Raw genomic sequence first — 14578 nt, 5'->3', positions numbered from 1 at the left:
GCCTAATGGAGGAGAACAACAGCAACTACAAGGAACACTATTCAGGAGCTAAAATCTCTTGGATTTGTCTGGGGAGGTAGGGAACAAAGCTTGCCCTCAAAATAAGAAATCAGATACATGCACCAAAACAGTGAAATGGAATGATTCAGAAAAAAAAAAAGGAAGGAAGTTAGTTATCAACTATGACATATCACAGAAAAGCAGCCCACAACTTCCTAATACCATTTTTCTGAGGAAGAAAATACAAAGAATCTATAAGGCAGGGGACTATTCAATTTCTTTGAGAAGATCAGAGTAACATTAATCAATCCATCCATCCATTAATTAATTTGCAGTAAGCATTTCTAACTTACTGACCATCCTTAAACTGGAGTGTTTCAAAGTCCATGAATAATGATTTATCTTCTTGTAAGAGCATGGCAACCATCTGCTGAAGGTCTGCTATTTTCGGTACAAATGTAGGTATCTCCTTCTCTTCGCCAAGAATGCTCTTCTCGCTTTCAATTTTTTTGACGTCAGTACCATCCGCAGGTAGTTCTGAACCATCTCTTTCAAAGTTGGCAATATATTGTGCCACAGTGCTGCTTGTCCTGTGGAGTAGGAAGAAGAAAGGAATATCGGTTTGTTGATGTGGGAGGAGGAAGGAACATGGTATATTATTTGGGGACTGATTTTTACAGCTAAGGTGCTGAATTAAACTACAGCCAACAAGTAATATCTTCCAGCTAATTTCTGACTTAAATTTTACTGCAGAGCTTATGGAAATGGGCATAAATAAAATGCCATTGACTATCGATTCATTTTGTAATACAGTTCATATCAGTTTAAAACATCAACTTGACATTATTCAGGTTGTCCATGGGTGGGGGGGTTTAAATAAAGTCACAGTCATAATCATGTGATTGAAGATTTGAAACCTTTTATGCGACATGGCCACAGAAATAAAAAGGGACTGGCTTCAGTCACATGGTTGTGGTGGCCATCTTGACATTTCAGAGCCCCCCCGCTCCATCCGTTGGATGCCTTGACTATATTATTGAAAGACCTACTCCAATGTACCAGTATTTCAGCAAAATGAAAGTGCATCTCATTTACCCAGGAATACAATTTAAAATGTAGAAAATAAACAAAACAAATAATTTTTCAGGCGATACCGCTCTTGAGGCATATGGGTCTTTGTAAAAACAAAAATACAATTGGTGAAAATAAAATTCTCAAGAGATTAGTGAAACATCCTCTCAGCCTGCGCTTAATATAGCCATTACTCAGATATCAAGAGCCTTGGTGGTGCAGGGGTTACAATGCAGTATTGCAGGCTAATTCTGCCGACTGCAGCAGTTCAATTCTCACCGGCTCAAGGTTAATGCAGCCTTCCATCCTTCCGAGGTCGGTAAAATGAGAACCCAGATTGTTGGGGGCAAGAGGCTGAGGTTGAAAACTGCTAAGCAGGTGCTGTAAAGCACCATGAAGTGGTATAGAAGTCTAAGTGCTATTGCTATCATTTTTGTAAAGAAGACATTTTTCATTACTTTTGTCTCTTAAGTCCTTGAATCTGTTAAAGACATGAAATGAGCATCATTAACCTGTAGCAAAATCTAATAATTGTGTGTGTGTGTGTGTGTGTGTGTATGAGAGAGAGAGAGAGAGAGAGAGAGAGAGAGAGAGAGAGAGAGAGAGAGAGAGAGATCTCACACATTGCTTTTCTCTGATTTAATGGTTTTTTTACTGCATATTTCTCTTTTGATTAGACTTTAAATTGAACTGGCCTTCTGTTTCATGTAGTTTTATTCACAAGGCCAGTCCATTGCCTCCCTTAGGACATTTATTTTATTTATTTATTTTATTGATTTGATTTGTCAATTGCTTACAAGATAATAGGTATAAGTATAAACATGAGTAAGAATACAGGAAATAGGTACGAATAAATGGGGACAATAGGACAGGGATGGTAGGCACGATGGTACACTTAAGCACGCCCCTTATGGACCTCTTAGGAATGGGGTGAGGTCAATAGTGGATAGTTTGAGGTTAAAGGAGTGGGGGTATAGAGGATGTAACAACAGAGTCAGGTAGTGCATTCCAGGCATTGATCACTCTGTTGCTGAAGTCGTACTTTCTGCAATTGAGTTTGAAGTGGTTTACATTGAGTTTGTATCTGTTGTGTGCTCTTGTATTGTTATGGTTGAAGCTGAAGTAGTCATTGATTGGTAGGACATTGTAGCAGATAATTTTGTGTGCTACGCACACAATTTCCCAAACTTCCCAGGCTTGTCAATCATCCAAGATGTTTGGCATCTGAGACTGGTGCAGAGCAGCTGGGATGGGATTGAGTGGGCATCCAGAAGGGCTCAGGTAGCCACCAAAACAATACCATCCCTTTAGGAGTGGAATGTTCTCTTTTTAACCTCTCTCAAGTGCACAAAGTGCTTATTTACACAGTTAAAAAGGACACAGATGCCATCAGGAATTCTGGATGCTCCAGAGCTCCAATGCTTTGGTGTTCAGTTCCAGCAAACACAGAGATTCTCCCTCATCCACAATCAGGACAGAGGATTTTGTGTTGCTGAATTAAACGTAGCATTAATGACTGGGGAACATTAATAAAATAAACCCTTGAGAGCAGGATAGTAAAATGTAAATGACTATGGTTCTGTCCTATTTGTGCAGCAGTTCATGAGTAGAAAGGAAGGAAGGGACAGATCAGTAGGATACAAGGCTTGTTCTGTATTGGGATCTACATTAGAGCCACTTTGATGTTGTGATAAAGGCGCTGTGAGTTCTAGCACTGCCTTTGGTATGAAAACCGGCTGGGTGACTTTGGGCCATTCACTTTTCTCAGCCCAACTCACCTCACAGGATTGTTGTTGTGGTGAAAATAGGAGGAGGAAGGAGTATGAAGTATGTTCGCTACCTTGACTTATTTACAAAAATAATAAATGTAGGATATAAACAAACAAACAAATAATAAGGAAACATCAGTAATAATAAATGGTAAATAAACTATTTAGTCTTTCTTAAATAATAATAATAAGAAATAATTAAATAATAATAAATAATATTAAACTCTGCGTTTCCCTTGCTATTAAAAATCTCACCCAGCTCATGAGAACTGGGCATGATATTGTATAAATTTCCGAAAGACTCTATTCTAAGAATTAGGGATTTCCACATTTGTTTTATTACTTTATTATGAATGTCCTTGTACCATTCTCCAGGAGAATGACAATTCTACCAGGCAATTATTTTAGTACAAAGTTCATTCTTCTCAAACAGCAAAGAAAAAAATAGTACTTTTGAACTATTTTTTTTTTAAAAGTCCTCTGCAGTAGCAAATCATAGAAAGGATAAGGAGGCCCTGGAAAGTGGAATGTATTTTGCTTTCCATTGCAAAAATACTTGAAACCCTGAAGCACAAAGCCTTCAAAAATGCTTTCAGGTTTGACTGAAAATTCAATAGTAACTGAGGAGGCCCCATGAGATCTAAAAAATCTGCACCTTGGACAATTTCATTTTGTGAGTCAAATGAGAACGGACCTTCCAGCAATGTCTCAAAGTTTTATAAAAGGAGCCCAGGAAGCAGTTTTCTTTATACACGGTGTTTTCCCAAGGAGATATATAAAGGTATTTATTTTGTTTTTGTTCTGAAAAGAACGTGAAGGTTATGATTTCTGAGTGATGGCTATCTCAAGAGGAAAGAAAACAATTCGGGTTGTTTCAGTAGGATTCAATAAATGAACGAAGTCTAAGACTTGGCACTTTTCCCTCATCCCACTCTCCAATTCAGCCTGAAGGAAGAAAAAGGCAAGATTGGGACCTGATCTTGTTTTACACATGGAGTTCAATTTTTTTTTAAACTGCCATTGATTGCTGAACAAACCAGCAACAAATCATACAATATTAGGCCTTCGTCTAGCACAGGGGTCTCCAACCTTGGCAACTTTAAGACTTGTGGACTTCAACTCCCAGAATTCCTCAGCCAGTTGAAGTCCACAAGTCTTGAAGTCCACAAGTCTTAAAGTTGCCAAGGTTGGAGACCCCTGGTCTAGCAAAGCCTTTAACAAACTATCTTCAAGATGCCTGCTTTCCAGCTGTGTGAACTTCAATTCTCAACATTGATAGAGCTGATGAGAGAATTCTGAAGTCCAAATTCCTAGAGAGGACATCTTTGAGGTTTCCATGGTTCCTGAAATACAGGCAACAATAAGTCAAGAATTTGGGGAAAAGAAAAACTACACGCTGGTTAAGGCCTGTTGCCAATTACATAGGAATGTGAGAATATGGAAGCCTAGACTTCTGTTTTGCTTCCCAAATGTTTATCGACACTACACTGAACCCATTATGTACTAGGTCTTGGACAGAGCAGTGACTTTTGCTTTCTACCCGATTTAATTTGCCTAGACTATACAATGTCATTTAAAGAAAATATTTCCTTCTGTATTTGAAAGAAAAGAAATCGACTTATTTAATATTACTGCTATAACTAATTATATATCACCTATTAAAAAAACCTGCAGGAAAGTTACCCATCTTTTTCCTTCTTCTGTCTTCAGTTCAGCATACGACAGGATAGATGGAAGCATTCAAAAGGAAGAAAGACAAAAAAAAAGTCAAACCATTAACCTGTGTGGGCATATACCACTTGTTTACATTAAGATCTGCATTTTTCACACTGAAATGAGGAGGAGGAGGAGGAGGAGGAGTGGAAAAACCAGATTGCTATCATTACAGTTGTTTAATTCACTGTCATTACTCCTTCCATTCTGGTAGCAAAAGGTTGTAACTGCTGTAGATTCTCTTTTCCCTCCTTAATCCTTCTCCCCTGAGTCATCATTTACACAATATTTTCCGATGCTCTTCCAGAAAACCTTTCTTTCTGCTAACAAAGGATGTGTGTAAAAGGCAGGGGGTGTTTGGGGGGTGTTGTCAAAAAAATCAAGATGATGGCTGTGATTGTGCCATACGTGTTGCACATACAACGCATGTGAAAAGGTTAGGGCTTTGAAGATGCTGTCAGAGCCATCCTTTTGAATTTTCTGATTCCTCTGTGGGCACCCCGGTAAGAAAATTCCAAAGGAAAGATTCCCCTCCTTCTTTTTTTCCTTCTATAGCTGTCAGCATTCTAAGACTCAATTTCTAGCAACTATAGGAAACCCGTAACCTTAATGCAGCAATTTTTAATTAACAATTTCCTTATGGGCCTACCTTAGGTAGGCCTACAACCACAACAGAGACCAAAATTATTCGGCCAAGCGAGACATTTGTTAAGTGCGTTTTGCCCCATTTTACGACCTTTCCTGCCACTCTTGTTAAGTGAATCACTGCAGTTGCTGCCTTAGTGACATGGTTGTTAAGTGAATCTGGCCTCCCCATTGACTTTGCTTGTCAGAAGGTCGCAAAAGGTGATTACCTGACACTGGGATACGGCAACCGTTATAAATATGAGTCAAGTTGCCAGGTGCATGAATTTTGGACACATGACCATGGTGATGCTACAACAGCAATAAGTGTAAAAAACTGGTCATAACTCACTTTTTCCAGGGCTTTTGTAACTTTGAATGGTTACTAAATGAACTGTTGTAAGTCAAGAACTGCCTGTATTTATGTATTAATTTTGAGAGAGAGGCAGTTAAGATTTATTTTCACCTAGAAACAGTACAGTAGATGTCTTTAACAATACACTCAGGGGTGGGATGCTTCCGGTTCTGCTTGGTTCTATAGAACCGGTAGCTCTGAAGAGCAGCAGACACCAAACTGGTTCTGTGTTTGCTGCTGTTTGGCCCACTCACCCACCCGGGCTCTTACCTGTCCTTTATTTCCTGCTTTTTCAACCTCAGCTTCTTTGCACAGCACAGCTAAGCTTGAAAAAGCAGAAAAAAAGTGGCTTTTCAAACGCTGCACACCTACGTGCAGCGCTTTTCAGCTGTCCGGGCGGCACAGCTTAAGGTTTTTTACACACGTGCAAAACATAGTCACCGAACTGGTAGTAAAACCAGTTGAATCCTACCCCTGAATATACTACTATGTCTTTAATTCTCAGAAGCAATACAGTACAATGTCTTTAATCCTCTTGTGTCTGCTATTTCTATTGGCAGTGCCCTACAGACATTCAGGTACTCAGTTTTGAGTTAAAGTATAATCAGAATGTTGGTGCAGAATAAAACACTAAACATCAAAACTCAATGTAAGAAGTTCAATACCTCTATTGTTTCCCGTATGACACAGAAAAAAGGGAAGTAGTTTTACTCATGTTTCTGTTTCTCTCAGATTCTGCTTTGGGGCAAAGAATGCAAATATCTAGTTTACTGCATACTTGAAAACCAGCTATTAAAACTGAAATTATTTTGTTAATTTGTTTCTTTACTAGATAATTTATATTGTGCTACTGGTGCTTTGTCGAATTTCATGTTTGCTTTGTTTTCCATTCTGTTTTGAAATTTTAAAATTCAAAATAAAATTACAGGGCTAACTTGTTTAGCTTGATATTTTGAAGGCTGGTGGGCAGAAGTGCCGTTTGGTTTGGAATAGAATAGAACAGAACAGAACAGAACAGAATAGAATAGAATAGAACAGAACAGAATAGAATAGAATAGAATAGAATAGAATAGAATGTAGAATTCTTTATTGGCCAAGTGTGATTGGACACACAAGGAATTTGTCTCCAGTGCATAAGTTCTCAGTGTACATGCAAGCAATAAAGAGATGTCATAGGTCATAAATTATAAGATAGAATAATAAAGCATAAGATACAATAACAGTTGATAAATTATAATATACCAACAGGAGAAGATAGAAGGAAAGATAAGAGGTGAGAAAGATGAGAAGATGGGAAGGATAAATTATATTAAATTAAAATGAATTATATTCAAATTCTGATCTTCACTGTACTGGGGCCCTTTCATTAATGTTTTCCTTGAGTATGTATATACACTTTGTGGAACTTTTAACATTTTGAAAAAAAAAAGGAAAGGAAGGGGGAAAACAATCTAAGGAAAGTAGTAAGAAAAGTCCCAGGATTTCCCAAATAAAACAATGGAATTATTAAAATGCTTATTTTAAAGGTTAGGGGACCTCTAACACTCCCTGAAGTAACATTGTACAAAGATCTTATCCATAAGGCAAGTCACTGCCAGATAAAACAGCACCACGTGAAATGACATTCTACTTCTAGCTAATTAACACAACTTTGATTCCTCAAGTCCTGCAAACTCTAATCTCTTTGCTTGTGAGAAAGTTTCACTGAATATGACAGGACTCCCTTCAGAATCATACAAGCAAGGGTCATATTGTAAAGGGCCTTATTGTGGAAGCAACCACTGAGAAATCTCAGAGCCTTAGATGCCTGATTTTACTTTTTCCCCTTCTATTCTGCCTTATTTTCATAGTTGAATGCTTGAGCTATTTCTCAGACGATTTGTACCCCGGGATCTATACTAGAGTAAAAAATACATGGCTATAATAGCAGCTTTGAAAGCAGAACAATTTTCCGGAGGAAAGTAATTTGACCCATATGAACATTACTACTCCAACATGTAAAATAAGGTTGACATTTGAGTTCCTATTAATAAATACAAGTTGATTATGGAGGAAGGGGCCAAGAGGAGCTACAGTACACTAACTCCAGCACAGTCAGTGTACTGTAATGAACCTGAGAATGGTTATGTAGTGTATTTAAATAAAGACTTCTAGGGAAATGTTCCTATTGGTTAACAGAAGCAATGATACAATTGGTTAGTAACGTTAGTACCTGATTGGCCGCCAATAGCGGCGGGAAGTTTAACTAAATGTCATTGGTTGCAAGCCATGGAGCAGCCGCTATAAAAGGGACTGCTGTGGTTCAACTGCAGTTGAAGTTACTGTTATAATTAAAGAGCTGAATTCAACTCCGGTCTGTGAGTCTCTTTACTGGCGACAGAATACTGGCGACGAAGGTGGGATTGAAGAGACAAAGACCGTAAGCACGTGGCAACAACAGCCGAAGGACCAACGAGATGGCCGGCAGCAATTCGCCACCCGCACCGTTCAACCCCGCCGAAGAAGAATGGGAGTCGTACATTGACAGATTCCTGATGTTTTTAGAAAGCAACGAACTGCAAGGAATCACCGACCAAAGGAAGAGAGCCGTATTCCTAACGCATTGCAGCCTGACTGTTTTTAAAATGGCCAAAGCGTTAGCAAGACCAAATGATGTGAAACAGATGGCATGGCCAGACCTGAATCGGATGTTGAGGAACCATTACGCACCGGCCGTATCCAACCTAATTAGAAGACACGAGTTTTACAAGCGCGACCAACTAGAAGGCGAGAGCATTGGAGACTTCATAGCAGCATTAAGAGACATTGGGGGGGCATGCGAATTCCTCAACATGGATAAAGCCGTGAGGGATCGCATAGTCCTTGGACTAAGAGACGCAACCTTACAGAGCAAACTACTAAACCGACCAAATATCACCGTCAACGAAGCCATTGCTGAAGCAACTGCCGCTGAAGCCGCAAAGAAATCTGCAGCAAAAATGAAGCAGATGAATATGGCGGGCAGCCTGAGCATGAACAAAGAGAAGAAGACAGAGGGAACCAAAAAGCACGCTGCCACATCCTCTCACCATGAGGACATCGAATCATCAACCGATTCAGATGACGAAGACGAGGAAGTGAACAGACTCTACTCAGAAAGGAACCAGAGAGAGAGACAAGGCAGAAGATCCGAGTTCCAGTGTGCGGGTTGCGGCGGAAACCACCCGAAATCTGAGTGTCAAATCCTGAACGCTATCTGCCGGAATTGTGAGAAACGGGGACACATCGCAAGGGTATTCCAAAACAAAAAGAGCTATAATTCAAGGAGACAGGGCAGTACCCCCCGCTCCCACAGAAACAAAGAAATGACAACCGGAAGCCGTTGGAACCGTGATGGAAAAAGTCAACGGAAAGACGAAAAGGAAGAAACACACCAAACGATCACAATTGGGACGGCCAGAACAACAAACACTAAGAAGGTTCGAATCAACATCCTGATTGAAGGCGAGCTGTGCGAGATGGAAGTAGACTCCGGTTCGTATTTATCAATGGTGTCAGGGAACACAATAAAAAGCTTGATTTCCGATATAAAACTCAGAGAACTTGAGAAGCAAAGCTTAATCATCAAGGACTACCAGGGTAACAAAATACCGGTAGTAGGGCTAGGACAATTCAAAGTAAGTTTTAAAAGGCACACCAAGATCCTGCCATTAACCATCGTTGACAGAGATCGGCCCAGCCTGCTCGGTTTAGAATGGTTCGAACCGCTCGGGATCGAGGTGACAGGAATAAACAACACCACCATGACTGACTGGGAAAAAGACCTGATGGAAGAATTCCATGACGTTTTTGACGGGACTTTAGGCAAGTACCGTGGGACCCCTATATCGTTTAACTTAAACCCGAACGTAGCTCCAGTTAGACTCAAAGCCAGGCGGGTACCATTTGCACTAAGTCCTAAAATTGACGAACAACTAAACAAACTAATCGCTCAGGGGGTTCTAGAGCCAACTGACCACGCCAGATGGGAGACCCCAATTGTGACCCCTATAAAACCTGATGGGTCTGTGCGCATCTGTGGTGACTATAAGGCCACCCTGAACCACGCATTCCAACAGAGCTCATACCCCGTTCCAGTAGTCCAACACCTATTGCATTCATTGGGAAGAGGCAGAATTTTTGCAAAACTCGACCTCGCGCAGGCATATCAACAGTTACCCGTTGATCCTGAAACAGCCGAGGCACAAACCATCATTACACACAGAGGAGCATTCAAATGCAATAGACTACAATCCGGCGTAAGTGTAGCCCCTGGCATTTTCCAGAGCCTAATGGAACGCCTTCTACAAGGTCTAAAAGGGGTGGTGCCCTATTTCGATGACATATTAATATCTGCTGAAAACAAAAAACAATTAAAAGACCATTTAAGGGCAGTTCTGACAAAATTTAGAGAAGCAGGACTCAAGGTCAAAAAAGAAAAATGCCAACTTGCCACAAACCAGGTCGAATTCCTGGGATACCTTATTGATGACATGCTTTGACAGTGCCAGCTTATCCAGCGGCGAACGGTAGGGTGGAACGCATGGTTCGTTTTACAAAAGAAGCACTGGAAAGGCTTGACGGAAGTGATATGCAAGAAAAACTCAACACCATGCTCACCATCCAACATATAACACCATGCACAACTACGAACAAGAGCCCAGCTGAACTTTTGATGGGAAGAAAATTGAGATCTTACTTGGATAGACTGCACCCGACCTACAACCCAGAAAAGCCACCAGACTCGTCCAGTAAGTGCCGCTCTTTCTTACCAGGCAATTTAGTCTACGCAAAAAATCTTACCGGAGAACCATTGTGGTTACCGGCAACGATTACTCAGATCACGGGCCCTCGTTCCTACCGTTTAGAAACCACCGATGGCAGATTGTGGAAACGACACATCGACCAGCTACGGTCCCGACACATCGAACGAGACACCAACGTTCCCAGAAACGCAGAACAAACATTTGTCCAAACACCCCCAGACAATAATAAAAAATCCAGGGGGGGGGGAAAACAAATTAATAAAGAAAATAAAAATAACTTACCCTTAGAAAACTTCGAGAAACAAGAGGAGTTGAAGGAACCTCAGGGGAGAAGCAGCCAGGCCGACTCGATCTGCCCACATGCTCAGCGAGGAGACCACGCTGCCCATCCAGCAGGCCCAGACCGCAGAGTAAGATCCACAATCCCAAGACACGACCAAAGCAGCGCGGTCGAGGCTCTCTCCCAAGAGATTCCAGAGGGAGGAGAGGAACGGACGGCTGGCCTGTCCGAACCGGCGGAGACCAACACAGGGACTGAACTGCGCAGGTCAACAAGGACTCACAAGACCCCCGCCTACCTGCGTGACTACGTTATGTTGGAACGAACCAAGAGGGGAGGGGTGTAGTGTATTTAAATAAAGACTTCTAGGGAAACGTTCCTATTGGTTAACAGAAGCAACGATACAATTGGTTAGTAACGTTAGTACCTGATTGGCTGCCAATAGCGGCAGGAAGTTTAACTAAATGTCATTGGTTGCGAGCCATGGAGCAGCCACTATAAAAGGGGCTGCTGCGGTTCAACTGCAGTTGAAGTTACTGTTATAATTAAAGAGCTGAATTCAACTCCGGTCTGCGAGTCTCTTTACTGGCGACAGAACAGGTTACACCTTTGCAATGGTGAGGAACTGGGTTTTGGATAATTAGCATAACTGAGAGAACAGAAGAGATGTGCCAAAACCTACTATGGTTAAAATGACCAGGATTTCTTTTTAACAGAAGCCTAAGAAGCTTATCATTCTCACACCATAGAAATGTAATGAATACTAATGAAGACATCTTTAAGCATTTATTAAATTAGTTAAAGATTTGAATAAGCATTACAATAATCAAAGACTTCACTGGATCATGTCACCATGACATTATTGGGCTAATATTAACATGACTTCACTAATCTTTGTACTCACTTAGGATTTTGGTTTTATTTTATCCAGAATTTAGGATCATTGTTCTTTCCACTTCTTTTTCTTAACCATATCTTATTTGAGTTTGAAAAAAAAAAAGCTAAATAACAACATGTCAAAACAGAAATAAAGAAAAAGAAGATAAAGAGCTTTGTTTTCTCAAATTTAAAAAGGAAAATAATCTTTCGGCATTCATTTAAGATTATATTTCCTAAAGAGAATGTTTGTTTGTGTGTGTGTGTGTGTGTGTATATGTGTGGAAATCACAAACATACAAACATAGATATTAGAAACAATAATAAATTGCTTACTTCACCCTCAGGGATTGGGGGAAAGTGGAAAAATTGGAGCAAGGAACAGCCAACTGAAAGTGATACCACTTATTACCTTCAGTGGAATGCTAAAACCAACAGGGAGCTAATACGTTTTATCCAAGTTGCAGCCAACAAGCTGAAATTAATGTCTTGAACTGTGATTGGATGAGGCACAGAATTCATGTCTAGCTACAGTAATTACCATTTTTCTTCCAGATTTATTTTTAAATCTCAGTTTTATGTAAAGTCATTGTTGGACAAAGAGAAAAACCAAGAAATGTCAACATTGGTTGTTTATTTAGAAGAAAAGAATAGTGTGTTGAGTTGTGTTAGCACATTGCATAGACTTCCTAAGTGGCAGCACATAGGCAAATCTATTCTGGCTTGTCTCTACATTAGAAATCCTAACTTGCATAGAATAGTGTGAGCATGCCTGGGAGTATGTGATAAATAAATAGATTTGTATTATAGAATGTTTTGTGCAAATATGTTATTATATTAAAGTAGCAATCTACATGTCAGGAGAAACCTAAAATAAACTTATGTGGGAATGGGATACTTAAGAAGACTGTGTGGTAAACCAAAGAGAAAGAGACAAGGTGAAGAATGAATGAATGATGAAGGAATTAGTCAAAAGGAAATGACAAAGATGGAAGAGGTGTACTGAAGTGGTTTATTGTACCGAAACAAAAACCAAGAAACAAATTGGATGTTTTGCATTCAAATTGCAAAATGTCTATATGATGGAAGAGTGACTGGACTGAGAAAGAGTAGAAAATAGAGAAAGTTGTTGCAGGAACTTAATGAAAAGAAGTGAGGAGTTTAAGAAGCAAAGGGCAATATGAATTGCGTGTGTGGACATGGAGGAAGCCAAAATGTTTGGCAAGAATATAAGGTATGGAGATATATAATGAATGAATTTAGTGTAATAAATTTAACTACATATTTCATATTTCATTTTCATGTTTTTATTATTATTATTATTGCTTTGTTACCACTTACTATTTCTTACTCCTTTTCTTTGCGCTACTAATCTTGCTTACTCTGAGAAGGAAAATTTGTGATAGGGATGTGTGTCACTTTCAAGATTATGTTTATAGTTGTGTGGTTGCTGAAAAAATTAGTTACTGTAAGAAGATCCTAACTGAAACCCCATTTTCCTATGATGGCAAGGGACATTTAAAATGTCAACCTTGGTAGATACACCTGAGAGATATGAACATCAAGGACTGCCAATGAATGTTAGATGATAGCATCATCCTGATATTGAGGAAAGGTCAATTTAGGGAAAGCTCTTGTGGTGGCATGTTATTTTTCCAGATCATTCTCCTCTTCTGCTCACTTCACTTCACGCTTCCTCTGCACTGGAATCACACATTTTTCATTTAAATTATACATTACTTAAAAGGCATCTCTGCTAGTTTCTTTTCTAAACTATTTCTAGCCTGTCTTTTAAATCAGGGGTCTCCAACCTTGGCAACTTTAAGCCTGGTGGACTTCAACTCCCAGAATTCCCCAGCCTGTTTTAAATAATATCATTTCTCCCACAGTCAATCATAGCTATTCATTCCTTAGAAATTAATAATTGTATTCATAGAAATTTGGGGGTTGAAGATAAACTTGGCCTTACTAACTTCAGTTTTGAAACTAGCAACTCCAAACTACTTGCTGTTTGTATCCTACAAGTATTAATGGAAGCCAATGAAGAAAATTTTATTAATAATAACTTATATAACCAATTCTACAATGGTGAAGAAAGACATGCAGGCTTTTAAGTTAAATTGTAGTTGCATCATCTTTTAAAACAGCTTGTGATCCCAGAACTGTATCAATTTCTTCAATTTAAAAGACTGAAAATGTGCAAGTCATAAACTCATTTAGAAATATTTTCAATTAAATTACCACCACTACCAATAATAATATCATCAGAGGTTCCCCAAAGACTTAAAAGGAAAGGCAGGTCAATCAACTCCTGATGACTTCTTCTAACAAAAGAAAGTGAGAAAGTGTAATTAAGTAGGCAAGGGGTTCTACTTAATTAGTTCTTCATTTAATCACATAATTCATTGGGGAATGTAGACCATTCACTATTTTTCAGCCAACAGTACTTCCTAGGATTGCTATAGGAACAAAATAAGGAGAAATCTATCACTTTGAGATCTCACAGAAAAAGCGGGATATCATACAGTAAATAAATAATAACAACAGCCTTGTTACTTTAAAAGTAACACTTACCTAAATCCTAAGACGCGAATTTCTTTGAAACCTGCAAGTTTTTCAAATATCTTTTGCATCTATTAGAGAGAAAAGAAAAAACTGAAGGTAATTATGTGCTCACTCCTCAGCTAGAGGAATTAACAAATATTATCTAAAATATTTATTTAGTATTTACTCCCAGCAGACCTTGTTCTAATATTTGTTAAACACAACTCAAGAATTTAAAAAGAACATTACAGAACTTGTTTCTGTTTTATAATTAATAGGGCGCCAATATCTATAAAACATACCAGATATGGAACTTTTAAAAATCATATATGAGCATATACAATTAAATCATGTAAAGTTGCATTGCATTTTCTAGAACAGCCTTCCCTAACTTGAGACCTTCCAAAGTGTTCTGTATTACAGCTCCCATTATCCCCCAATTGCTTGACCAAGGATAGCATGAAGAAAGCAGCCCTTGAATCTTTATCTGAAGGAATGCATAAGGGACAAATCCAGGGTGGGATTCAATTTTTTTTACTACCGGTTCTGTGGGCGTGGCTTG

The 14578-nt window shown here is 39.2% G+C and overlaps 1 protein-coding gene across 4 annotated transcripts in view; it reads right to left on the bottom strand.

Annotated features, from left to right (window-relative positions):
- The window catches only part of IMPG1 (interphotoreceptor matrix proteoglycan 1), a 102905-nt gene that overhangs the window by 31211 nt on the left and 57116 nt on the right, over positions 1 to 14578 (bottom strand). For all 4 annotated transcript variants that reach the window (XM_087944470.1, XM_087944456.1, XM_087944451.1 and 1 more), the window contains exons 8-10: positions 14047 to 14105; positions 4524 to 4544; positions 358 to 590 (exon numbers count right to left, since the gene is read on the bottom strand). In XM_087944470.1, coding sequence (XP_087800596.1) covers positions 358 to 590; positions 4524 to 4544; positions 14047 to 14105 — 313 coding nt within the window. The remainder of the gene's footprint in view (positions 1 to 357; positions 591 to 4523; positions 4545 to 14046; positions 14106 to 14578) is intronic.

The sequence above is a fragment of the Notechis scutatus genome, chromosome 1, assembly GCF_049901735.1.
Source record: "Notechis scutatus isolate UNSWTSFEM ecotype Mainland chromosome 1, rNotScu1.2, whole genome shotgun sequence".
Lineage (NCBI taxonomy): Eukaryota > Metazoa > Chordata > Lepidosauria > Squamata > Elapidae > Notechis > Notechis scutatus.
Note: the sequence above shows the minus strand (reverse complement) of the source record. Positions and strands in the feature narration are given on the sequence as shown.